We start from the raw sequence: 27,034 nt of genomic DNA on the forward strand, positions 1-27,034 counted from the left end.
CCTTCACTGTCCTGTGCTTCAGCCCCCTCTGCCTGCAGGACATGCCAGCAACCACTGTTGCTTTCCCTGCTGTCCCTGCCTTTTCCATTAAAGCAGTCTCATGTTCCCAGTGAGCACATTAGTGCACAGCCAGCTAGTAGAGCTGGGAATAAAATCAGATGTGTTGCACCACTAAACTCAGAAAGGGTAGTGGAGTAATTTCAGGGCTGTGCCTATTCCCATTAAGTAGGCTGAAAAGATTTAATTACAGGCAAAGGATATCTGGATATTGCAAGATAATACATTTTAAAAGTAGTTGCTTTTGAATGATATTTTTTTGAAGTGAATTTTATGATAGCTACAGGTGAAAAGAGGTAGTTGCAACCTGTGGTATTCCTGGTATTTCCAAATAGCACTAATCCTGACATGTAGCGTTCCTACCATAGTTTTGGGGTCCTGTTTAGTATGGTTGTTGCAACAGAGTCACCACTAAGTTTATGATGTTGGGCCCCTAGGGCAGAAAGTTATTTTGCTAACTGGCAGGAGCCCTGGGCATAGTGCACATTTTAAGCAGATACTATTTCTGGAATACTTCAAGAGTTGCATAAAGGTACCAAAAATTTTTCCATAAAAGGCGATAGTTCCTTTCTGTGACTTCTGTTAGGCTTTAAAGAGCTGAGAATAGTAACTTCTTCCTGGGGATTTTTTGTGTTGTCATGCGAAGTGTTGTCACAAAGAAATACATTGAGTGCATCTACCTTTTCTGTGCACAGAGTTGTCTAGTACTGGTTTGTCTGTGTCTTTTTCAGAGACAAACTGAGCCTTGGGGTCAGAGTGGGAAAAAAAGCCCATCATTTTGTGCTCCGTTTGAGGTTTGACTGCAGCTCCTAAGGGCATATGATAGCTCATTTAGTCTCTGAGAAAAATCTTTCTTTAGCTAAGAAAGGTATTGGTGCCTGAAAGTTTTGTCTGTTTCTGGGGACACCTTTTCACCTTAGCTTCATCATGGTCAAATGAATGAGTTTATCTCTCTCTAAAAAAGCATGCCTCATTTACTTCCCCAGATCATATTAGCCTCTGCTGGTAGCTGGTACTAAGGAACTCATGTATCTGAACACAAGATAGGGCAGGTGGTTGCATGGAGTTCTTCTGTGCTTTTGTGAGAAATTCTACCTTTTGGTTAGGTACTCTTAATTTTGCACAGTTAAAACCTGTTTATGACATGCTCTTCATTTTACATTGCATTTGCTTCTGAACTTATTGTAGGGAGAAATGATTTTATTTACAATTTTGTTTCTTCTAATGGGGATAGCATGGGAAGGTCTAAAGCAAAGTTCTTCTGGAATTTCCCTGCTTTGAAGAAATGCAAATTCAGTCAAATTTGTGTAGTCATAGCCTTCATGCTTTTTTAGTTTGTTGCTATGAAAATTTTGTCATACCATGTTCTGTTCATCTAGGTCCTCATCGTGTGGCAACTTCTGAACACATCTCATAATTCAGTCAAATTTGGGGGGGTTGTAAATTGTTTTCCAGTGCGGTGAAGTCTGCCCAGTTTTATGAAAGTAGCTGAGCAGAGCAATTGGGAGACTTCCTGATGCCTCTGTGGGGGGAAGGGCTACACTGTGGGCTCAGCCCCCACTAGAAACGAAGGAATTCCAGGGAAGCCTGTGAGGCTGACATGACAGACACCCTGGTCATGGGAAGCCTGTGGGGGCAGCACCTTATTTCTTTATAGATAGGAGGGGATCAACCTGTAAAACCAAACATCTGTAGAAGACCCAGGCTGCCTGATTGCCCTTGTCTCTGTTCTTAAGTTTGCAGTTCCCATCAGGCTTCCAGGTGTGTATGTGTGTGTTGTCTTTGTGTTTTGTTGCAGAAACCCAAGCATCCAACAACGGGGCTAATTGCCATTACACTGGCATTTCACATATGCCATGAAGTCCACCTGGCAGGCTTCAAGTACGACTTCACTGACAGAAATAGCTCTTTGCACTACTATGGCAATGAAACCATGTCTCAGATGATGCAGGTAACTAACACTTGTTTGTGCTGAGAGAAATAGAGCTGGTAACTGGGGAAGGCAATTCAGTATAGATAGAAGTGTGGACTGCAGGTCAGAAGGGCCTCCCACCTTCTCCTGGTTCAACTGCTTGTGGGTTAACATTGCTTGAATCTCTTCCTGTCTGCTGTTGTTTCTGAAAAATGTAGATACTGATCTTTGTGTCCCTTGTGCTGTACCATATTCTGCAGTGTCTACATGAGATGTCCATTTGTATGTTGTGTTCAGCTTTGCTGGTGTTTTCCTTAGGCTGCACAGCTCTTGTCCTAGAGACATCTTTGTTAGCACTGTCAGCACATGAGCAGTGTTGTTTCTTTTGGAGTTGTCTTTTTCCTTGGCACCTACTTGTACTGTATGTCATAGCTGTCAGGCTCCTTAAAAGGCAGAAAGAAGAGCAAAGGGGAATGGAAGGAGTTAAGACCTATGAACTTGTATAGGTCTTGCACAGGAAAAGAACTGAATTTTGGAAACAAAGTAGAAAAGAAAAGCAGCTCTTGGAGGAGGGTAGGAAGAGAAGGAACTGCATCTAGGCGGTGGAAGCTACAATCCAGCAGGAGAGGGAGCAGCAGGAGCCTGGAAAACATTAGGAATGTCTTCTCTTCCCTGCTGCTTTGCTAAGGCCATGCCTCTGTTTTCTTTTATGTCTTGCTCTTGTATTCAGTTGTCTTCATCTCTGTATTTCAAGCAGCCCTGTCTTAGCCCTTCACTGCAGTGTGAAGTTTTCTTTGCCATTTGCCCAGAGCATATGGGTACCGTTATCCTCCTCTTCCATTTGCTGAAGAGGAAGGGTAGAGACAATGCCATAGGAGCCTTTTGTGTTGTTCTCAAAACTAGGTGCCTACTTTTCAGAGATAATTTTCCTCTGACACTAAACTTGTCTTCTTTGGAGGCTCCTCTCTGCAGGTGCTTCTCTGCAACATATACTAAGTTTGAGTAAGGCTGATCATTACTTGAATAGACATCTGTAAGTTTCCTAAAGTCTTGAAAATTTCAAAACCAAACTATTAAACAGAAGTGTTCCTTTTAGTTCTTTAGTGGCAATAAATTGCAAATATTATACTACATCTGTATAATCTTTTATGCAGTATACATATTATATTCATTTTAATTTACAGGATTCAGTGTCTTTAAGTAAATTTACTTTCCTTGTGCTGCCCTCCACTAACCTTAGTGGTCTCCTATGTATTGAGAACCTGGATGCAGCACAGAAGATGGGTTGCTTTGGGCTTGCTGAACCTAATTGGCAGGATGCATCTCAACTACAAGAGCCTGATGTGCTTTGCAAGAGCCTGCATTGAGCTTTGAGGATTACTTGTTTTCTTACTGCTTGTGCTGTAAATGTTCTTACACAGCTGTTGTTCTGAATAAGCAGGGCAAGGATTTGAGAGAGTTAATAATGGAAGGATTTCCGTGAGACCACATTTCACCTGTTCTTATCACCAAAGGATCATCCTTTTCAGTTGTGTCCTTATGGAAATATCTAATCTAGTTTTGAGCATCTTGTTTTCTTGGGAAACTGTGCTAAGCCTTTGCTAAGAAGACTTTTCCCCAGAACTTTTCTGTTCTTAGCATCTTCAAGTATCCCAGGTAATAAAAAGGAACAGCCAAGTGATGCTACTGGTTATAATTTGATTTTATAATTAATTCTATTATTCCCTCACATCTCTTTAGAATGAATACCACAACATCACCGCCGAGCAGAAATTTTTGAAGAAGCTTATAGACAAGAACTTTGTGATCAATTTGACGTGAAAGCTGAATGGAAAATGCAAAGAACAATCACTATTTTCAAGATTTGAAAAATGTTTATTTTTTGTATGACATTTTTATTTTTTAAGTGCAACATAACTGTTTACTGTTTAAAGGAGCCCAGAATCCTCATCAAGGCAAAAGCTTTTAAATGAGGGTAATGGACTGTTGCAAACAGAGTTAACTGAATTTCTGTGAGGCTATTTAATAGTGGGAAAACCATGAAACTTTCAACTGAAAGTATCAGGGATATATGAAAATGTGATGTACATCACTTATTTATCAGTGAGAACTCTTTCCAAGTGCTTAATTCTCTGGAATACTTTTGTTTCTGATGTTGTCCTCCAAAAGAGTTCCACTGTCAAGAGACTCAGATGACTGGTGTTCATTCAGTAGGTGGATGTAAAGTCATGAGTATTTGTCTTCTTGTATGAAAGTTGCTTTAAAACTATGCATCTAAATCATTACTGTGTGTTTTGGAGAAGGGGGAACATACAGACTGTACAGGTTTTGTTCTGCCATACTCCTGAGGAGAGGATGTACACCTTCAGCCGAGCAGCCACAGCCTCTGTACTGACCATCAACTCTGAGCTTCTGTCTGCCTTTGCCAAAGGTGAAGACCCTTGGTCCGATTTGTGGAGATGTTGGTGTTGATAATGCTTGTGTTGTACCCATTTTATAGAATAATAATATTCCCTGTGCTGTGCATCCAGTAAATTTTACAGTTGCTGACTTGACTTAAAAAAGAGGGAATATGAAGACTGAAGAGCTGTCTGAACTACCTGTGTGTCAGCCCCCATACCACAATAGAAAAAAAAGCTTGGACAGAGATGTTTATGCCTGAGTTTAGAGTCAATGTTTGTTGGAGTCCTAGCTCTCCAGGACAGCATTTCATGCATTTTTTTGTTTGGTCCTCAAAAACAGGTAGATTTTTCCAAATGAGGACTATCTCCTTCTTCAGATGTTGTAATGCATCAATACAAGCAAGGAATACTCCCATTTTTGACATTAGAGTGTGGTAGGGATTATCCAGGATGTACCTCAGCTGAATTATCATTTGGCATCTGTTTGCCTCTTCTGTGTTGATATTTAAGCTTGAAGTGTGTGGATGAACTAAATCATTTAGCAGTGGGAACTTGCTCAAGATTTTAGTTGAAACATTTAATGGGATGTTTATATTTCCTGTATTGGTTTGTCTCTGACAAGCCTATGAATAAAAGAAATCTGCTTGGGAACACACTTTACAGCATCAAAGAACAACAATATGCAGTTCCATTGTACTTACTGATTTGATGCCAAGCATTGTAATGAGCTAACCAGCAATTTGGACATAAAAATACATTTTACTGATCCTTGCAGTCATTAAAAAAAATACATAAAAATACTGCCTGATGCTTGCAGTCCCAAGCGTCAAAGAACAACGATATGCAGTTTCAGTTCTCTCACAGGACATCTATATAAAATTTTTATTTTAATTATGGCAGAATTTCTGGAAGATTTTGTGGTTATCCTTACCAATCAACCCTGAAGAAAGCACAGATAAGTCCACTTTAAAAAGTCTTTGAAGTTGGTAGGAATACCGTTGTTGTTTTTCAATAAAATTATATAGAGAGGATACTTAGGAGTAATGCAAACAATCACAATATGAACATAAACCAGGGTTTTTGTTATTTTCAGAAGGTGAAGATTGCAAGTGTGCTGAACACAATTTATTTTGCTGCAGCTCTGTAGAGGAGGGGCCATTTGGGAATTAGGGGGGAGGGCAATGTGGTCTGGAGAGGTGCCCCAGCTGAAGGGAAGGAGGCCTGTGTTTTCACCCAGTGATTCCTGAGCTTTGGTCTGTTTCAAGCAAGCTGGACATACCTGAAATAACTTCAGATGTCAGAAAAATCTGTGGCATGGGCTGGGGAAGGATGCAGGTGTGTCCCAGCAAGGGACAGGGTGTGCCATGGTGTCTTTTCTGCTGCATGTGGCTTGGCTGCAGCTGCACTCCAGCTGTGTGCAGGGTGGCACGTGGGGGTGTGGAGGAGAGGGGAGCATGTCCCCAGGTGTTAGAATAGGTGACACTGGTAGTAGAAATGGAGGCTGAAGGGCTCTTAATTTTTTGTATTTCCTTTATTTTTTCCTGAGACTTTGGAGAGATTTTTGCTTGAAAATCTCAATACAAACAGGTGGGGTTTCACTTAAGAAAATGGTGACATTATTGTCTTTGTGTCTCTACCAGCATTTATTTCTCCTGGTTATTTCAGTTAATTAAAAAGGTTTGTATGTGATTCTGCAGCCCCAGACCTACAGTGATTTGAACTCCTGACAATAGTAATTGCACTGCAAAAGCTGCTGTGGCAAGGCTTTTTGCAGACATAGCAGTGTTCTCCAAGCTGTTGTTGCAGAGGAGCCCCTGGTAGATTTTAGACTGTGTTGAGAGCCAAGCGCAGAAGTGGGGGTCTACCCATTCACCCTCAAAACCTGTGGTTGCTTCCAGAGCTGGGGCCCCCTGCTCTCAGTGGCTGTTGACATGGTCCAGCTGTGTCCATGTAATGTCTTGAAGGATGCTGTGCAGGAGGAATTTTTTCCAGGAGAGCTGTTGAATATGTTCCAGACACTGTGAGGAGAGTTCTTGTGATGGTGCAGACTGCATCCCTCCACTTCTCCACCCCTGTCTCCAGTTCCAGGAAGTGGGTAGGAAGCTCTGCTTTTGAAGATGTGGTTATTTTCTCTGCTTTATTTCATCTCCAGAGATACTCTTCCCACTAATCTAAACTGATTCCTTCTCCAATTTTTCTAGTAGGTTTTCTGCTTTTTTTGGGAGGATGGGATTTGGATTCTAGCTGTAGCAGATCAAACAAAATAATTGGAAAAAAATAGAAGCCTCGTGGCAAACAAATGGTGTCTCCCAAACTCTTTGTACTTAAAAAAAAAATCCCATTAGTCTTCTTCACTTTTGCCACATCAGCTTTTTGATCTCCCTAAAATATTTTTTAAAAGTAATGTTTGGTGTTCTCAATGAATTTAATATGTTCTCTATAATCATTTATCCATATCAGCTGTTTCTTTTCATATCCTAATAAGCCATCCCATGGTATGGCTGACTTGTTTTTCAAATTAAGCAGTATTTGCAGGGATATTTTTCTCCCACTTCTCTGCTCCTGCCAAGGGTGTTGAGTCCACCAGAGTTACTGTCTGTGGGTGACTGGGTAACATTTTGAATGAAACTGTTCCCTCAGGATCAAGCCAAGAGCTGATGCTGCTGATAAACTATGGGGCATTTGTGGTGGGTTTTTTTTTGTTTTTGTGGGTTTTTTTTTTTTTTTTGTTGTTGTTGTTGTTGGGTTTTTTGTTTGTTTGGGTTTTTTGTTTTCTTTTTTTTTTTTTTGAAAGCCCAGCTTGCAGGCCAGTAGCTTTTCTCCTCTATAATAAGCAGTGAGCCAAGTCATGAATTTTTCTTCCCACAAGATGTTTTGTAGGATCCTATGTACACCAGCCCTGTTCCAGCACCTGCTTCACGTACAGCATTCCTGCTGCTCTGCCTCGAGGGCAGGTCTTGCTTTGAACTTCATTCAGGCAGGAACACCCATATATAGTGTGTTTCTCAGCAGTGATCACAGATTAGTGTCTCTTCTGTCTAGGCACACATTTTCACAGGTGTTTTGCAGTACCAAAGACTTAACGTAGGGCTTTTAGAATAAAACAATAATGCTAGCACCAAATATTTAGATAGTTTCTGAGCCTGAGCTGCTATTAAGACTTCTTTTACCTTTTTGCCATTTCTGAAAATGAAATCTGCACTGAAACTTGCTTTTAAAAGCTATCCATTTTTATAAAATCATATCAGGAGTGAAGCTGCCAGTTTTGAATCCCAGGGTGCTGCCAGCTTTATTTCTGTGTCTGATAATGGTGTAACTGTGTAGGTCTCCAGTGTCTCGCATCATTTTTCAATCTGAAGTCAGATGTTCTCCTCCCTTCTTATTCTGTTCCTGTTCTCTGGCAGCTTGCTGAATTTACAGCAAAGGTGCTTCTGCATTTTATCTGCTACCCCTCTCAAAATGCTGCACTGTCAGATAGTCACAGCTCTAAAATACCAAACTATGCACAGAACAGGCAGGATGACACATGTTTGTGTCAAAGCTCTGTTTGGCTCAGACTTTCAGGATGTTTGTTTGTTGGGAAACTATTATTTCCTCTGCTGTAATAATTAAGGTAAGTCACAGGCCATTGCACTAAATACGAATCTGAAAGTGCCTAAAAGATGTTCATAAACATATTCCAGATATTTCCAGTGACTATATAGGTGATAATACAGAATCACAACTTTGGCGTTTAATTAGCATGTGGTACTTCTTGTTACCAATGCCATGCTTTCATTTTTAGCAATGCTCTGGGGGAGAGTATAAATACCTTCACTTTTAAGTGGACTCTGATTTTTAAGAACATACAAAGCTCAGCATATGTTTTTGGTATTGGGTAATACTTATTTTACTTGCCATTTGTCTTAAGTTTTATATGCCTTTGAAGTGCTACCTGTATTTTGAAGAATTCTTAGAGTTGTTTCAAGTGAAATTTTGAATGCTACATATGGAAGGAGATTATTTTCCTGTGAATAAACTGTTAAAGACAGTGCCCTCAGACCTATTTTTGCAAGGCTGGCGCTCTGCGTGTGAGTGTGGATGTGTGGGTATGCCCAGGGCTGTTATTATTGGTGTGTCAAGTATTTGGTGTTGTCAGATACGGTTTCAAGTTTTGGAACAAACTTCAGTGCTCTATAGAGCAAACAGCTGAAAGTTTTTGAACCTAGGTGAGCAGTTGTACTGTGGCTAGAGATCGAACTCCAAGCTGAGTACAACCATAGCTGAGACATGTTTTTTTGTGGGTAAGATCAAGAGCAGCATCCTTGTGATTTGAATTTTTCATTTTATTTTGAATCTTGTTTGTCTTACTGTGGGCTGGCAGGGGATTGCTAAAATAAGAGATGCAGAACGAAGATGGTGTGTGATAAAAAATTTCAGAAAGTGAAAATGGCTTTACATAGAAAGTGAGAGATGCTGAGTGCAGTACTTCACTAATTATTTGTTTTTCCTTTGTGCAGTAAAAATGAGATGCTGAGGGCTTCAGGGAGTCCAAGGGAGATTTGGATAACAATTCTCTGGCACAGTAGGTATTCAGTGCATTGCTTTCAGTATGGACAGTTCAGGAGTTCACCAGCTTAGACGAAATGTTTGTCTTTGAGGTGAGGTGGGGAAGCCACATCAGGAGAGCCAGTACCTCTCATCCTGGGCTGCCAGTTCTGTCTTTTCAGGCAACACAAGCCCTTAGCAGCAGCCTCTGTGGCTGATTCCCTGGCTGCCCCTCTGCTTTCTTCAGCTTCCCTCCCATGTTGGCTCATGCTGAGCAGTATCTGTCCCCAGGGACTGCCTGAGGGAGCCCCTCCCTCTTTGTGGACTCCCCAGACCCTGCTGTGCCCTCCCACCAAATGGGATGTGTTCCTTCTCTGGCTTAGAGCATGCTTTACCAGGAGATGGGAACTAGAGAAAAGGGTGTATCTCTTAATTTTTTTCCCCCAGTATGAGGCTGTCAGTGGTTTCAGAGAGCCCTTGTGGTCTGATAAATGAATTCAGCAGGATGAATGTTCCTTTTGATAATTCTGAATGAAGACAGAATTGGTTTTTGGTTTTATTTTTAAAGATATTTAATAAGATATTTCTTTCAAATCAGTACAAAAATTTTAAATACAAAATTATTTGCTTTTGACATATCTCATATATTCTGGGAACATACTGAAGTCACCAGTGTCTGGTAAACTGTTCGTCCATTCCTGCCACCATTCCATAAAATTTCTGAGATAAAGCACCGCATTATATCACTGGAGTCCTTAGTCAATGTTAGACTGCATTAAACTCTGCATTTAAATAATGGTCATGCCAGTTAAATCCAATCTTAGTTCTGCATGAAAAAATCTATTTCATTTTTGAATCAAAAGCAGTAGCGGTAGCTAAAGACATTGAAGAAGTGATGAGCACTTAACTCCTTGAACTAGCGCAGCCGTGTGTGATGTGCAGCACTGTACAGGGAACCACAGCAAGGTCCACGGCCCTTTGGAAACAGGACACTTGTTGAGGTGAGATTAGCACCATTGATGAGCAGACAGAGACTTCGTGCACAGAAGTCGCTGTCCTCAAGTACAGAAAAGTATTGAGGCCTGCAGTTCTCCTTGACAACTGGTAACGTATAAATAAGAATTGGAAATCAGTTTTTAGATAGAACCAAGTTCTTGGATAAATTTGCGTGATCAGTATTGCCAGTAAGGGTATTGGTTGATCTCAAGCAACAAATCAGCTAAGCAAACAAAGCTAATTCCACTTTGCCTAGTCAGTGAAGAGCAAACTGATTCAGCTGTTGCTGAGTGGCAGAATAGGTGTTTGTTCTGACGAGCTAAATGGGTTCTTGGTTACAAGCACAGAAATCCAAGCAAATTTATGCCACCCTGCAGTATTGCCATGTGTTGGCCAAAATGTCTCAGTGACGTGGCACAAGTAAATGAGGGAGATTTGCCTCATCTACTTGAGCTGTGTGAGTAGAGAACGGAGACGTTTTAAGTGCTGTGGCATTTGGAGGTGAAATCAGTGCCTGCTGGAGGCACTGGTGACATTTTAGGTCCAGTGACTGCTGGAGAAGGCTCAGGGGAAATGGTCATGCCATCAGGATTCCTCTTCCATCATAAATAAATCGTTCAGGAAAAAACCCACACATGCAGGATTATTTTATTACAGGGGAAGGGAAATAAAAGTCTCCAGCTAAGGGAACCTTTGCTTGTCAGGTAGACCTGCTATAAAAAATCCAAGAAAACCCCCGCCCAGACAAGCCTCTCAAGTTTTTAAATATAATTAGAGACTGCCCTACTCTGCTTTAAGTCACTGTTTTTCATCTCATAACTATGATCAATGCAACAGGAGTGAGTGACATACACTGATTTGAACTTTAGTACTGAATTACTGTGAATGAAATTAAGTAAGCATGGCATTGCAGAAATATATAATGTACAGCTAATATGTCCCCCTTGGGTGAAAAAAAACTGTTTATGAACCTGATACACATATTTAGATATGTTCACCACACCTTTTTTTTATAACTAGCTGTGCATAATGTTAAACTTTGTATTTATTATTTTTGTTCTTGTACAAGATGGTCCAAAATAGTCATAAAATGCACCTTTTGTTGTATTAAAGTTAGAAGCAGAGGAGAAAAGTTTTGATTTTGTGTGTGTGTTGTGTGCATGTCTGTTTTGTTTTACATGGGATACAATAAATATCCTGAAAAAGATGAATGAACGTACTGCCCAGCATAGAGTCCTGCTGCCTGCTCGGATGGCATCTGAACGTAAATCTTGTCTCCGTGCATCAGCTGCACCACAGCGCTGCCTGAAGCCTGGTCCAGGAAGCCTTTCTTGTACTCGTCGTAGGTATACATGAGTGGCTCGTTGTTCTTGTACAGCGCCACCCACACGTTGGCACCTTTACAGTGGACATGGTAGGCAAAATAGTAGACACCAGGGATCTCACATGTGAAGATCCCTGTCTGGGGGTTGTAGTTCTGCCGGCCATTGTACAGGAGCTTGTCGAACTTCACGGGCACCCCGACGCGGGGGAAGGGTGTGAGGAGCTCTGCCGTGAATGCAGGCATCTCGTAGACAATGCCACCAGCCTTGTCTTTCTTGCCCTTGTAGCCGTAGGGGGACTTCAAGCCATCTATCCCTGGTCCCGCCTCAGGCAGGTACTGTCCCACGGCTGGTGGAGTGGGTGGGATGATGACTGGGGGACCTGGCGGCCCAGGGGGGCCCGGTGGCCCCTGGAGACCTGGCTGGCCAGGAGGACCGAGCGCCCCAGGCTTTCCCGGGGGTCCCTGCAGCCCCACAGCACCAGGTTTGCCTACCCCAGGGAAGCCAGGGGGGCCGGGCATGCCTGGCTCACCCTTCGCCCCTGGCAGCCCAGGGGGGCCGATGGGACCACTGGGACCCGCAATGCCCGGGATGCCCAAGGGGCCCTGAAGCCCCTGGGCTCCGGGGAGCCCAGGCTCACCCTTTGGCCCCACAAGGCCAGGGACACCCGGCAGCCCCGGCAAGCCTTTGTGTCCGGCTTCCCCCTTGGGTCCCGTGGGGCCTGGCAGCCCCCGCAGCCCAGGGCCACCCACTTCCCCAGGAAAGCCTGGCTTTCCTGGAAAACCCTGCAGGCCGGGTTCCCCTTTGGGGCCGACTGGTCCTGGTGGCCCTGCGGCACCCCCCTCCCCTTTAGGTCCTGGGAAGCCGGCAGCCCCTGGGGGGCCCATGATGCCCGGCAGTCCTGGCTGGCCAGGCTCCCCTGGTGGCCCTCCCATGCCGGGTGGCCCTGCGTGCCCCTTCTCCCCTTTCGGCCCCAGGGGCCCAGGCATACCACCCACGCCTCGCTCCCCTTTGGGCCCGGGGAAGCCCGGCTTCCCAACCCCAGGGAGGCCGGGAGGCCCTGGCAGGCCTGGCAATCCCTGCTCCCCTTTGCCACCCGGGAAGCCGGGCTGGCCGGGCATGCCATCCTGGCCTGGTTTTCCAATACCAGGTGGGCCAGGAGGGCCTTGGATGCCGGGGGCCCCTGGAGGCCCCTGCAGCCCCAACTCTCCTGGGGGTCCGGGTTTGCCCAGGGGTCCCTGTGGGCCAGGGAAGCCAACCATGCCAGGTTTGCCAACCCCTGGCAGTCCTACGGGGCCGGGGGGACCAGGCAGCCCAGGTGGACCCTTCAGACCTGGCAAACCTGGGATCCCAACCCCTTTCTCCCCTTTTGGCCCTGGGATCCCAGGGATTCCTGGTGGCCCCTTCATCCCAGGCTCACCCTTTGGCCCTGGTTGCCCCTGCAGTCCCGGAGCACCTGCCTTCCCTATGCCAGGAAGCCCATGAGGCCCTGGTGGTCCTTGTGGTCCGGGAATCCCCATGGGCCCAATCTCCCCCTTCGGCCCCATCTCCCCTCTTGGCCCTGGGGGCCCCATGACCCCTGGTTTTCCTGGCATCCCTGGCAAACCCGGCTTTCCAATTCCTGGGTATCCTTGCGGGCCTGGTTTTCCTTTGGCTCCTGGGACACCATGACCTGGTAATCCTGGTGGCCCTGGTGGCCCTCTTGGTCCAGGCTCACCCGGGGGACCTTGCTCACCCCTCAGACTGCGCATGGGAATTTCTGGGAAGAAAAGAAGAAAGGAGAAAGAGAGAGATAAAAGGTGAATGCAGTCACATCCTTCAAAAAACAGGCAGTTTTTAGTTGAATATGGTTTTAATGATGCCTTGTGGTTTTGTGGTAGACAGAGACAGCTAGCGAGATGTTGAGAATTAAGAGGATGTTACTGTTTTTCATACTCCAAACTTCCATGCATACTTCTGTTACCACAAAGTAATTACTGTGCATCATATGTAAAAGCCATTTGTGCTTTGGTGGTGTTTCTGCCTATACAATCTTAAACAGCAAAAATCTGCATTTTGTCCCACGTTGCGGTAGATCAGTCTGCCTTTAAGAGTTTTTGAAGGAAACTCTGCGCTCTTGTGCTATGGGAGGAATCCTGGCATAAAAGTGCTTTTTCTGGAGGGGCGTAAATAAGCAAGATCAATTAAATAAGATTGTATTAGTAAAATGTTTATACGTGGGGTATTTTCCCCAAGGCTTTGGTTCCCATTAGAGGGTTACTGGAAACCTGCAGCCTTAATCAGTATTGCTCTTCTGGTATAGCCATGTCTAGTTATGGCTCTTCTAAACACTTTGCAAAAGGTTTTTATTGTTGAAACCCACATTTTGTGTATGTAACCACTTATCATTGCAGGTCAGGGTGGGGAAGTTGCTGCTGGGGTTGGTTGCTTTTCAAGCTGCTGCTTTTTGGGTTAATGGAAACTCTTTCTGGCTCTAAAATGTGTAAAGAAGTGAGAGATTTGGGGAAGGACAAGAGATGAGGTTTGAGGACAGACCTCTGTTTTATGGGAGGCAGAAACCTTCCCTCTCTGCATCTGTTATGTTTTATGCACATCAAAAATCTTTGCTCATGAGGTAGGTTGATTTTACTACAGCCAATGGTGCTTGTTCAGACACTCCAAAAATAGGCCCTGAAATCTTCCATTTCCCTCTGAAGTCAGTGGAAGCTGTGGTTAGCTGGGGCCTCAGTAAGACAAAATTACCCAGTTTGTCTGCAGTTGCACAGATCCTGGTGGTCCTCACAAGGATTTTATGATACTGGGTGTTCCTGGTCACCCTTTGTATTTTGGACTTTTTTTTTTGTTTTGTTTTCTTAAATACCTTAATACTATTCAAACTTCCTTTACTGAATAGGGAAATTGCTTGTACGTGCAGACTTGTGCATTAATCCTCTGTACTTTCAATGCCTCTGTTACACCCATAAATAACCTACAGAAAGATGACTCCAGAGTCTGTAGAGCAACTGTATGTTTTTATCCGCAAACCGCAAAATCATAGGTTCTGGACAGACAAAACGGTGATGCTCCCATAAATTTAAACCTTGGGGCTCTTAGCGCATATGTCTGCTTGTTCCAGTGAGAGTGGGAGCAGATCCAGACAGGACTCTGGGCCATCATTTGAAACCCCATCAGAGGGTCTCCTACAAACAGGTGGAACAACAAGGTTTTTCCTAGAGTTGAACAGCACCTGAGCAAACCTGTATGTTGGAGGCTCATTGCAGGTAGGCCTGCTCAGAGGCTGTGCTGCAGCCCAGAGGATGACTGTGGTCTTGTGCTGGTGACCCTGAGCTGTCCCACAGCTCCCATGAACCTGTTTTGTCCACCTGTGGCCAGGTATGAGCCTGGCCAGCCCTTTGGGCACAAGAGTGCTGTGCCCAGCCTGCAGCAGCAGCCTGCTCCAATGTTCAATTTCCCCATGGCAAACAGTGCTCTGGCACGCTAGATGGGACCGTGTAGGAGCGGAGACGGACATGCTGACCTACCTTTCTCTTTCTTGGGAGCCATATCCTTGCCAAGCATGGGCATCTGCGGGACCTCCTTCCTGTACTGGGGCAGATGGGGGTACTCCTTCCCGTAGGGCATGCGGGGCACCTCCTTGCCCAGGTGCTGCATCGGGATGCTTTCTTTGCCCAGCGGCATGTGAGGTACTTGTTGTCCAAGGGGTTGGTACTGGGGCACCTGAGGTGGCAGCTGCTTGATCCCATAGTAGGCACCACCTTGAGCAGACCTCACCAGCTCTAGGTAAATAGCGACAGTCACTGCCAGCAGCTGCATGGGAAAGAGCAGCATGACCATCACCTGTGAAAAGCACCACAAAACACACAGTTGGAAGATGTTTTTTCATGTTGTGCATTCCTCATTAGGGCAAGCTGTTCTCATTTTCTGCAGCAAACTGGAACTGAATCTCTGCAAAGTGGCCCTGGTTTGTGTGCTGCTCTGGAGGCAGCAGGCCTGTATCTGATTTATTTGAGGGTCTACTCAAGCAGTGCTATTACAGCAAATGCCCTTCTATGTATTTAGTTTTTGCTGCCCCAGAGGAGCCCTCTGTGGTTAGTCCACACAGGGGCCTGCTCCCAGTTTGCTGCCTTCTCACCTGAGCTCTGGGGAGTTCTGCTGCAAGCTGTGGCACGCGGGAAGAGCAGGCAGGGGATGTGGGGATCTCCTAAATGTGTTCTGCCCAAGGAAGCTGTATTGTCAGTTGCCCTTCTGCTTTCCACAGCAATGAAATCTCTGTTTCGGAGCTTAAATCTGTGCCTGGGATTGTACCCTGTGGCTGCAGTGTCCAAGGACTGTCTGTTTCTATCACAGCTCCATGCCAGCTCTCCTCTTAGCTGGGCTGGGATCTTCTTGGCCTCCTCCCAGAAAAAGTGGGCCTGGTTAGGCTGCCACCACTCCAGGTAGGATCAGCCAACCCAAGCCTTCCTCTAGGAATGTTCAGCTGTTTTCTGAAGGTCTTCCCCGCTGCAGATCCTGGCCCATTGCACGGTAGCCCATCCCAGCACCTCACCAGTCCTGCTAACACAACCGAATGGGATTGGGCTTTCTTTCTTTTACTTCTTTATTAAAACGTTAGCTTGGGACTTCTTGTCCCACCTGTTGTTGGCTTTTCTTTTTGCAGTTAAGGGCATTGCCATCAGCTGAACAGCAAATTAGGAACCAAGAACTCCCTCAAGTAATGCAAATTAGGGGACAGCATGTGGTAAAGGGAGACTCTTGTGTGTTGGAATATTTTGGCCCACAGCCAAATCTGGTATGCAAGTCCTGCCCTTTCCAAATACACATGGCAGCTGCCAAGCCTGATGGCTGTTGCCACTGTCCCTTTTTCTAACATGTAAAAATGCCTTGCACCCAACCTGGGTGCATTTCCAGGTCATTGTGCTCCAGAGCTTTGCCAAACTACTTGTCCGGACTTGCTCCCAGCAGCTGCTGTGCTCTGGTGTGATGAGGGTAGCCTGAAGAGGCAGCAGTGGTTTTGTGTCACCTGCTTATTTTTCTGTCCTTCCCCATCAGCCTGGCTCAACATAGAGGATAAAAAAAGTAGCTCAGTCTATGGCAAAAGGGCTCAGCACTGTGCCCTCATGTCTGGGAAGTATCATTTATGGGGAGAAACTTTCCTCTGTGTGCCCTCTAGGTTTTATGTTTTTCTCCTGCCTGATGTTTTCCATTCACTTGGTGTTAGCAAAGCACCTGAGGAAAACCCTTGCTGCTCTTCTAAAACATTTTCCCTTCATTTTGCTCTACGAGATTTAATCTCTAAATAGAAATCGGTGTATAATCATTACTGAAGGTGTAATTGGAGGCTAGATCAAAATGGTGTAGTTGAAATAAGCAGAAGGTTATTTTCAACAGTGATCACGTATAGACATATGAACTATAGAAAAGATGGTAATATGTGTTAACAGCAAACCAAACCTTTAAAAAAAATTAAATACTACGAATAAACACTAGATGGAGCATATGTTGCACAGCTGAGTTTCTACAATGACTTTCCTTCTCAGGAATTCTTGGACTAACCAGCTGCCATGTGGCAAAGAAAGCCAGAGCCAAGATGTACAGGAGTTTGTAATGGTAGCTAAAGCCCAAGCACAGTTGCTCATTCTTGTTCAACAAAGCATTTCAGCAAATGCTTCTCCTCCAGTGAGTTTAATGTGGCTTTTAGCCCACAGCTGGCTGTGCTGCTGTGAGCTAAAGGATTAGGGCCTTGGGATGTGATATTTCTGATTAAAGCTCACTGGTGAGCTTTGGAGTGAGAGGACAGCCTGTGCATGATCAGTTATTGTGGCTTGGCTGGGATGGAGTGACTGAACTAACCCACTGCAGCTTCATCTGGGCACAGGGACCCTTAGCAAACTTTTGGGGTTTTTTGTGGGGGGGCAAGGGGGGATGGGGGAGGCAGGAATATGTCCCCCCTTGTCTTTCTTGGCCTTCCTTCTCCTTCCTGTACAGGAGTAACTTGCAACACTTTTGCCTCCCTGTAGCTGAGTATGGTAATGCCTACTCAAGTTTGCAGGGAAAATCCTAGTTACTGGATAGTTTGCACTATTATCTGCCTCTCTCTCAAAGGAAAAACATTATCTGTATGAAGGGAGAAATTCAGTGAAACCTTTAAAAAAATTATGAGATACTGGATGATATAGGACTGGCTTTGAAACCTGTTAGTATGAAGGGCAAGGTGGATTTTGAAGAATGAGGTTATTAATTTAGCATCTTGGCTACTTTGTTGTTCTGGTGGCCAGTTTTGGGGAGGGTTGTTTGTTTAAAAAAGATAACTTCAGCGGAATAAGTAGAAGGGGAAATAGGTAAAATTCCTTTGGATGAGATTTTCTTCTTGTTTTTATTACAAAACATGGACTTTGTGTGCGAGTGGGAGGCATTTGAAATAATTGAAAAAACTTTCCTACAGGAGACACCAGCCTGCCTGCAGCTCAGGGTGAACTTGTCCTCCTGCTGCTTGTGCCAGGCTGGCCTGGCCCTGCCAAGCATCGCGCAGTACACCTGCTCTGGAACAGGCATGAGGTACATGAGATGGTTTTCTGTATGCACATGGAAATTTTGAGGGAGATCAGGCAAGACTTGTAGAGATAGGAAGGCTCCAGAGAAGGAGATGATCTCACCACATCTGTGTTTCCTGTAGTGTTTTTTGACTCATCCATAACCCAACCAGTGTGGCCTGGAAATGACAGATTGCTTCTCATCTATTGATTTTGGCTTGGGCTAGTGGCTGTGACTAGCTGAGGTGGAAGGTGGGAGTTTATTTACTGAACAACCTTGGGCTAGATGGGACTTGGCTGACATCTTTGTGGGAGGAGGTCAGAGCCTCCCCTGTGGCCTCGTAAGCTGTCTGGGGCTTGGAGTCTGCCACAGGTACTGCAGACACAGCCTGTGTTTAGTACTGTCTGTCCAGATTGTGTCCCCCTGCTCCCAAAGGAAGGAGAGATCAGACAAAATTAGTCTTGATGAGAGATGTGGTAGAGCCATATGTGCTGCTGCTGGATTATTGCTGTCAAATATCACTACAGGGAAAGCCTGCTCAGAAGCATGAGAGATGCCAGGGATAGTCCTTCAGAGTTTCTGCTCATTGCCTCTCATCCTACTTGGCTTCTCTAAAAGGTTATTTATTCACTGAGAGAAGTTGAAGGTGTGTTTTTTCTGCCATGCAGTTTGTTTCTGAATGCCTGGGTGCACAGCTCTAGTATGAAGACCTCACTAGTTTCCTAGTGAAACCCATTCACTATGGCATCTTAAAATGCCTAAAAGCTACTGAAAATCTTGCTCTTGGTTTTCAAAAGAAGCCTATAGATCCTAAATGTTTGAAAGGTCCTCCAGAGTTTCTGAACAGCAAAAGGAGATGTTTTCCTGGCGACGACACAAATCAAGGAGAGTGAGAAGGAGAAAAACCTGTTTTGAAGATGCAGCCAAAGTGTAAGACTTCCTACCCCATTCACCCAAATCCCAGCAATTTAGGGATCACCTCCAAATGCATTCATGTAATGCAATCTGACATGCTTTCCAAGGTGACTGTTGGTGGAGCAATAATTTAGCTTTGGATTGGGATTTTCCAGGGTTTTTGTCAGAAAGCAATAGGAATGTGTCTGTGTATTTGTGGCAGATTAATAAGTGCATGACTACATCTTTAGAGAAGCCAAGGGCTTGGAGAAAGCAAAGTTTTACTGTAACTTTGGATGTTGGAAGGAAGATGGAGGAGAGGAGCCACTGAGCTTTCCCACAATGTGACATGTCATTTTGCACCATTCACATTAAGCCACAACAAACATTTTGCTTTACCTAGGGTGGGACAAGACACTTGAGGGTGAAGGAACATTATCCTAAACCACAGTGTTCGGTTGCTTGTGTGTGAAGGCATCTGGTTGGCTCTGTGGGTGGGAGAGAATCCCTGAAAAGACACATTTTTACAGGCAAAGCTTGAGTGAGAACATTTCTCAATAATCTCTTTGGTAGAGCTGTTCTCCTGAGAAAACTATAAAGGACCTTCCTCTGGCTATTTGAGTTTGTTAGCAGAAATAGGAGACAAAACAAAATGTACCAGCAGTCATAATTCTTAAATTGGTGTGAAGAAATAATGGCTGTTTTAGCGTAATTATGTAAAGAATGTATGGAAAGAGTGATGCCCATCCACTTGGGACTTGAAATCATAGGTGGTCTTGCAAAGAGTGGAAACTAGACCTTGATTTATTGGTTCTTACAGGAAAATCATCACTCTGCGACTAAGGTTGGGTTGTCTCAGAACTTCTAAGATACTCACCCAGGGACTACCCCTGTGGGCTTAATTTATGAGCCCTTGCTTTTGAATTGCTGTATTTCCCAAACAGGCATAAGCCGTGAGTAGATCTCAGTGACCTGAAATCTTTTCCCTGCAGTCCCTTCATAAAGGCTGCCTGAAGCTGCAGGGGCTAGTCCCCCACTGCACTGGGGGGGATGGCCTTGCTAGTGCTCTGGTTTCCACATGGAAAATGAGTGCTGCAAAATAAAAATCCTAGTGACTCTGGAGATTTTGTTCACAGAAGAGTGCTACTAAAGAAATTTGATGATAAAAAGCTAAATTCTCCTGCATGGGTATGTCTTGAGATTAGAAGGGGTTAGGGTGACTTCTGGGGTGACCTTGAAAACAGATCCTGTTACCAAGTATCTACAGTGGTGTATCCAATCCCACAGGACCATTGTACACCTCACTAGTGTCTGACATACAGAGGCATGCAAGAGCAGTATAATGCAATGGAAATGGCAAACAGAGTCTTGAGGTGCATAAAGAGCAGCCCCACTGTATTGCAGAGGGCTGGTGGGTGAGGCGCACAGCTGCTCTCTGGGGGGTTTCCACTGGCAGGCCCCAGTTCAAATACAGAGGTACATGGCAGCTCAAGAAATGTCACAGAAGGGCTTGTAAGAGAGAACTGAACTCCTCACAAAATGATAGCCCTTTCTTTCTATTTTCATTTTTAGTGCTATTTTGCAAACAAGTACCTATCCTGTTCCTGCTTTCTACAATACAGATCCCTTAAGCTACTGATTGATTTGTGCTTGCAAATGTGTGCACACACCCCCCCCACACCCCCCCAATCCCCCAATACATGTCTTTCTTAAGGTCTCCACGCATGAAAAGCATTGGATTAAAGCACTGGGCTTATAAACTGGGGAGGTGTGTGTTGGCATTTATAAACCAATTCTGTTAGTTAGCTACCTTTTTTGGAAGAATTCTCATCACAAAATTAGAAGAGCAGCTATCTAGGTTTTAATTTCTGTAGCAAACTAAGCTATTCCTATCCAGTGAATAGCTGTTGTGACTTCAAGGGCGGCGTGTTTTCAGATATGAGAATCAAGCAAATGTTGATTGTTGTTCTCAGCAGTGGTGCTGCAAAGTGTAACCGACTTGAGCAGTGGATTTCCCAGCACATTGTTGTTCACAGTTTTCAAAGACACTATTTCAAAACTTCATTACAGCTTAAATTCATCTCTGGATCATTTCTGGATTTCATTAAATTAATCTCTGGATCATTTGAGGACTAACCTGTCAGTCAGTGAGTACTTTCTGAAGAGGTCTGAGGGTACCCTGTACTGTACAGAGACTGAATTTTAGTGGAAACTTGTGTTTTCAGGTACAGGAAAAAACAAAACCTTCTGCATGCCAAATAATTTTGTATGTGCTCAAGCGCCATTTAACGTGCACATTGCCACACTTCTGTCTTTCTGTGCCAAATAAGTCTTTACGTCATTTGGACAGATGTTTTCCAGTTTGCCAGCAAACTAATTAAACACCAGTGTAGGGGGTTTATTTTTTTGCAAATTCAATCGTTCCATATAAAAGCAGGGAATGAAAGAACCAAATATACTTTGAGATGGATTTCCTCTGAAAGCTAACCTTTTTTGTAACCCAAATTAACACTAGCTGCACTGATTTAATCTTATTTTCAGCAGTGAAGAGCAGGAGGACAGTACAGGGGAGCACAGCCCCTGGGCAAGGACCCAGCCATGCTACTGGCACGAGGTGGTTGATCTATGTCCCAGCAGGTCTGGGGTCCTGCACCATTTTGCTTGTAACAGTACCTAAAGCGTCACTGAAGGCACTAAATGTTTCTCCAGTAGGTGAAGAATTTACCTTGCTAAAGTGTCTATAAGGGCTTGTGCATTCAGTAGGGAGGAAAGTAGGATTTATGGCAAATGTAATCCTCCTTTTTGCTTCTTGAGAAACTCTCCCACAGAGTTCAGGTTTATTTTTTTCCCCTCCCTCCTTTTCACTGTCCCCTCCAAGGACACAAAGTAGTCTCAAGTGTCTGTGTTCAGTTTAGATTACCAAGAAATAGCTATTGTTCAGTATGTTAAAAATAAATTAAATCATATTTTGCTCAAGGTCTAACAACTGTGTCTGATTATCATGTGGTATTTACTAAATCTAAGGCAGTCATAACAAGTATTGTCATAATAAACATTTTAAAATGCATGCATGCATAAACCTGCTGCTAATGGGGAATATTCAACACATGGCAGATGATTGTTTCTAGGTTTTTTTAAATTCAAAATGGTGGCTAGAGCTTCTTTCTTAGAGAAGTGCGATAACATCAAAATAAATGGCTTCATCTTAAAATCCAGTGGTCATCCATAAGCTATCTTTGGCTTCACTGGTAATGATATGATCTTTTCTTGCAATGCCTGGGGAGGTCTCTGTTTATCCATTTATAAATGCATTTCCAAAACCAAAGCACTTACCTCTGCTCCAATTTGTCTGCAAACACATTCATGTGCGTGCTTACTCTGGACGATCACCCAGCCTTCTGTATGAAAATGGTACCCTTGGCTTCCCCAGTTTTTTGCTTTTAAACAGAGTGTATCTGCATGTGGGCCTGTGTCTGTTGCTTGTGTGCAGGTATTTATGTGTGCCTATGTGTGAAAACACACCCTGCCAGTGGAAGCAGCTACAATGAGAAGGACATTTTTAGCCCATGCAGACATAATTATCTTGCCTCTAGTCTCCTCCTCATGCCCAGTGGGCTGTGAGCCTACCTGTGTGGGCTCAAGTAGGCATCTCCTCATCTCTCAGCAAATTTGGGCATGATAAGTTTCACATCATCACAACCCCAACTCCCATGCACATGCCTCTGCTGGCTCAGCACAAACACGAAGCTCACAATTTACGATGATATTAAGATGCTTGGCACTGGTAATTGATTTCCAGGTGGGTTCATCTCCTGCGTGTTTTTGAGGGTCTGGCCCAGATGCTGTTTGCTGGAAAATGCCTGAAAGCTACTTCAAGTCAGATGTTAGGGAGCCGTGACAAGGATCAGTAAGTTGGGCAGCACGGGCTGGGTGACCACAGTCCCCGGGGATGTAGCTCTCTTTCCTGGTGGCATGTACTCATTTGCACGAATTGGTGCCTGACCTCAGGCTGGGGAGGAAGGTCCAATGTTGGGGGAATGTTTGCAGAAAAGCATGCGACTTTAATTATGGGATTAGAATTAATTATAGGTAGGATTTAGCAAATACCTGCCTTTGAATGTGTTTTCCTGTTCTCTGCCATACGGCATGCACTCAAATCCTCTGCCTAATGCTCTCTTCTGGGCAATTTGCCTGAAGTCTTGGTGGCAGGCAGATTTGATGGAGAGACTTAAATGACTGTCACTCAATCCCCCATTCAGCGATCGGCAGTGATCGGCGCACAAAGCCAGACCCAGTAACATGGAACACACAAAGTGATCCAAGTGCAGAGCCACCTCCCCGCTTATCGGCATGGAATCATGCTTCTGGCACAGAGCCTCAGCCTGGCCGCCGATGTGTCCAAGCACAGCTGTTTGTTCAATGTGGGAACTGCGCTGAGGGCTCCTTCTCTGCAGGGCTGGTGCTACCGAGCTCTGCAGAAGGAGCTTCCTGCAGGCCACTGACAGCGTCCAAGGAATTCTCCTTATCAGAGACAACGGATTTGCCATGCACAACACACTGAAAAGGAGGCTGGTTCTCATGGAAGTGCTTGTATAGTCAACCAACCTTTTCCTAAGGGTGTTATTGATTTGGGTTTTGTTTTGGTGAGAATGCTCCACATCTACTGCCAGTCCACTAACCCCAAAATAATGCAAAGACAATAAACTGGTGATGCACTTCAGACTGAAGTGAGTGATCAGTAGACTGAACCTTGAGGTGCTGATAATGAACTATGGTGATTACTGATTTCATCACAGTGTGAATAGGGAACTGCAGTCTTGCTTTGGAAACCTCCCTTATCAGCTGTCACTCATAATTCTTGGCCTTGCTCTGCCCTGGGATAGGTTGTGCTGGCTCCGTGCAGTAGAAGTCTCCCAAATTTTCACGATACAATTGTTTGTGTGTTATTATGGTACAATAGTTTGCAGAGTGCATCATGACATTTTACTGTTTTAATCTAAACTGGTGCCTCTAGCAGTGCTGCTATGAATTATACTCACTGGTAGAAGTGTAAAGAGTTTCCATTTCACTACCTCTTGGGTTAGCCAGCTACAGCTTTGAGAACAAGCCACAGGCTAGCAGTTGGCTCTAAATGGCAAGTGAGTAATACACACAGTTCACTGTTAAACTTGTTAGGCAGTGGAATGCTGCATCTCATCAGATGTGTGGGAGTAGACAGACGTGAGGGAAGAAGACTCTCTTTCTGTGACAATTAACAAACTCAGGTATATCCTGAATCTTTGGCCAAATATGCATCAGTGCCAGAATGCTATTCTGAAGGATATCTACCATTTTTACTGGTTAGAGAACTCTTAGTTCCTCATTTGATTAATTGAATTACTGTACTAAAAGCAGAAAAAGATTTTGTCAGCTTTGTGAAGGTGCACTCAGTTTTAAATATGTCTATATATATTTTATTCTAATATGGCATGGTTTAGGATTTTATGTCTTGTGTCTGAAGGATTGCTTGGAGAAGGAGCATTCTATGAATTAGTAGATCTCAACACCTTTAGGAAAATTTAGATGTGCATGCAGAAATTCCTTTCATTGACACCTGCAAGACACAGAGAGGTGCCGAAGTATGTGTTTTTCTTAAACATTTCCCAAAAGATGGCAGTGGAAAGAAAAATCCTGATAATAGAAGTGTTCTTGATAATGACAGGGACTGGTTGTTGCAAGTGTTGCAGGGAAGATAATCTGTCTTCTTATTAGTTTAAGTGTTATGTAAAGCAGTACAGGTGTCTGCAGTTGTAATATTTGTGTAGGCTGGACTTCTCAGCCTGGGGTACACTTGCTGCCATACCTAAGACACAAGGGAAAAGTGGCCAGAAGCTGCTCTTGGGCTTCTCTTGATCCCAAGGCTGTAGCAAGTACTGTTTCAGTCGCTGGTGCCACTTCAGGTCTGACCTGCCCTGCATGGCCTGTGAGCCACCCAAAACAACCTGTGTGGTGTGACATCCTGCCGTGCCATGGGCACTGTCACCATGTCTTCATTTTGGAGATGCAAAGGCTGCTCTGTCATAGGTGGACAAAACACAGCCACAGCTTTGGAAAGGCAGGTGTCTGTCTCCGCTAACGCCTGGTCTGGCCACTGGTCTACCGTGGGACAGTTTGGGAGGTGAGGGCTCCTGGCAGCTGTAAGGTGCCTGGAACAGGCAGGAGGGATGGCTCTTTGGAAAGGGGTAAGTTTTAGCCTGTTTATTATCAGGATGAAGCAGGACCCTCTCTAAGGTGTAGAACTTTCTAGCTCTTTTTAGCACTGTATGCATATCGATTAAATTTAAATGCTTTACAGTGATCTGCTACAGGAAGCCCTTAACCCCTATCAAGGAATCAAGACCATTAAATCTCATTAAGAAAGAGAGCCTAATTCTGGGTGCACAGGTTTTTTGGTTGTAGTCTTTTGGTTATAAATGAATTTTATTTCCTGTGCCCCTTTGTAGTAGCCATACTTCAGCCTTTGCAATCTGAGCAGTGATTACTTTGACAGTCCAGCGAGTTCTTGCTCTACAAAGCAAGAAATCTGTGTGGGACTCCTGAAGCACTTGGTCTGATCTTAATTTGAAATAATTTATTGTTCTCTGTGGCTCCTGTTGCAATCCTGTGGCCTTATACATTGCCTTCTTGCCAGAAAATTTGCTTGATTGCCTCTGTCTGAAACTGGCACAGAATTTCTGTTCCTTTTCTCACTTCAATGGCATACAAAATGTGTTTTCTTGGCTCTTTTCCTCATGCTGTTTCATGGCCTTCTTTTTAAAATAAAAGCAAGAGGCTTTGGAGGCTTTATTTTGGAGACAAATTGTTACCATTTTACAGTATTTCCGTTCACTGTGCTTTGATGAGCCTGTCGAGAAAAAGAGCAGCTCCTCTCTCCCTTATTTTTATTTGCTGTGCTCTAACTCTGCCACTTCCCAGAAACCCAAAGTCCCAGTCCAAGGGAGATATGAAAACAGTAACAAATGTCTGTAAAATATTTTTCTTGAAAGAACTTGCTCTCAGATAATTTTTTTTGGAAGGTTATTTGCCATTAAAAAAAAATCCTGCCCTTTGCATGCTTTTCGTACCTTTGCTCAAATAGTGGAAGAAATAGTCCTGCCTTAGAAGGTTAAACATACTAAACTACTCCAGCAGGAGTGAAATCAGGAGCATGCTTTAAAATTATTTAGCAGTAATTATTTTCCTATTTTATTGTCAAATATTGCAGGTATCATCATATTTATTAGGATGTGCTCATCATGACCTGACACTCCATTCACAAAATTCAAGCAGGTCTTAGCTCACAAACATATTTCCTAAATGGATAAATTATTTTACTTTTATGCTACTTTTCTTGATAAAGACTGAGATGACAATAACTACAACTAAACACTCACTTGGTCAAAATGGTTTTGAAACTGGGCTTTTAACTTTCATGAAAGACCTTCTGTGCTCTGGGTTACACCTGTGGGCAGACATGAAGGTAGAAGTTGCTAGATGGTGGCAGTGGATCTACCAATGTAGGTCCCTTCATCATCTGGCACTTGCATAAAAAACATGGCTGAAAATCACTGAAAACTCCTGTACGCTACAGTCATGGCTGAATTGCACACACACATCTTTGTGTTATTGTCCTGGTTTGAGAGGAAGTGAGTTTTTGGGATGCTGTGGTCAAACCAATAGGTGCTCAGATTTGAATATTGGCACCTGGTTTGGCCACTGAGGACATGGATACACCTCTGAGAACACAGGGACACAGGGGTTAAAAGCTGAGAATGCCCAGGGGGAAGCTCTCTTGAGTTTCCTTGGTGAAAGAGGTCAGAGGTGCCCTGCCCAGCTACGGGCTGGGTGGGTGGGGGAGGGGAGGCCACGCGGTGAGTTAGGCCAGGCCTTAGACAGAGAAGGGAGGTAAAAGCTCCTGCAGGGTGGAGGAGTGGAGGAACCCTGAGAGACATCGAGCAGCACCACCACCCCCCCCCCCCTCGGGAGACATCGAGCAGCAGAGCAGCAACCCCCCCTTCCCCAGGAGAGAGAGCTGGTGTCTGTGCCAGAGAAGGAGCTGCAGAGCCTGAGATTTTTAACCCTTTTCCTGGATGATAGAAACTTTACAAATGCTGATCCTCATGGAGTTGCATGAGAAGAGAGATAGAGATAAGAGGAAAAGGGCCATGAGAGAGGTTAAGAAGAATCTTAGTTGAGAGGAGGTGATGGAGTGGCCTTTGGCTGGACTTTTCTTGTATAGCCATGGACAGAACCATTTTTCCTATGACACAGAGACTGCATCTAGGGGGCAGGCAATGGCTTGGAGCCAAGAGAGTGCGGTGGTGTGATGTGAAAGAGTTCGTAAACAGAGAGGACGGATGAGGAGGGTGGTGGTG

General features: G+C 44.4%; 2 protein-coding genes across 8 annotated transcripts in view; one reads left to right on the forward strand and one right to left on the reverse strand.

Moving 5' to 3' along the window:
- Positions 1 to 8,402, forward strand: part of ST3GAL6 (ST3 beta-galactoside alpha-2,3-sialyltransferase 6) — a 43,144-nt gene extending 34,742 nt beyond the window's left edge. For all 7 annotated transcript variants that reach the window (XM_084201369.1, XM_084201370.1, XM_084201373.1 and 4 more), the window contains 2 exons: positions 1,856 to 2,008; positions 3,710 to 8,402. In XM_084201369.1, the coding sequence (XP_084057495.1) occupies positions 1,856 to 2,008; positions 3,710 to 3,790 (234 nt within the window). In that variant the 3' untranslated portion in view covers positions 3,791 to 8,402. The remainder of the gene's footprint in view (positions 1 to 1,855; positions 2,009 to 3,709) is intronic.
- A 969-nt stretch (positions 8,403 to 9,371) lies between these two features.
- Positions 9,372 to 27,034, reverse strand: part of COL8A1 (collagen type VIII alpha 1 chain) — an 88,859-nt gene continuing 71,196 nt past the window's right edge. The window contains exons 4-5 of the mRNA XM_084224121.1: positions 14,738 to 15,053; positions 9,372 to 12,975 (exon numbers count right to left, since the gene is read on the reverse strand). Coding sequence (XP_084080247.1) covers positions 11,069 to 12,975; positions 14,738 to 15,050 — 2,220 coding nt within the window. The 5' untranslated portion in view covers positions 15,051 to 15,053 and the 3' untranslated portion in view covers positions 9,372 to 11,068. The remainder of the gene's footprint in view (positions 12,976 to 14,737; positions 15,054 to 27,034) is intronic.

The sequence above is a fragment of the Fringilla coelebs genome, assembly GCF_963513975.1.
Source record: "Fringilla coelebs genome assembly, chromosome: 2".
In the NCBI taxonomy this organism is placed as follows: Eukaryota; Metazoa; Chordata; class Aves; order Passeriformes; family Fringillidae; genus Fringilla; species Fringilla coelebs.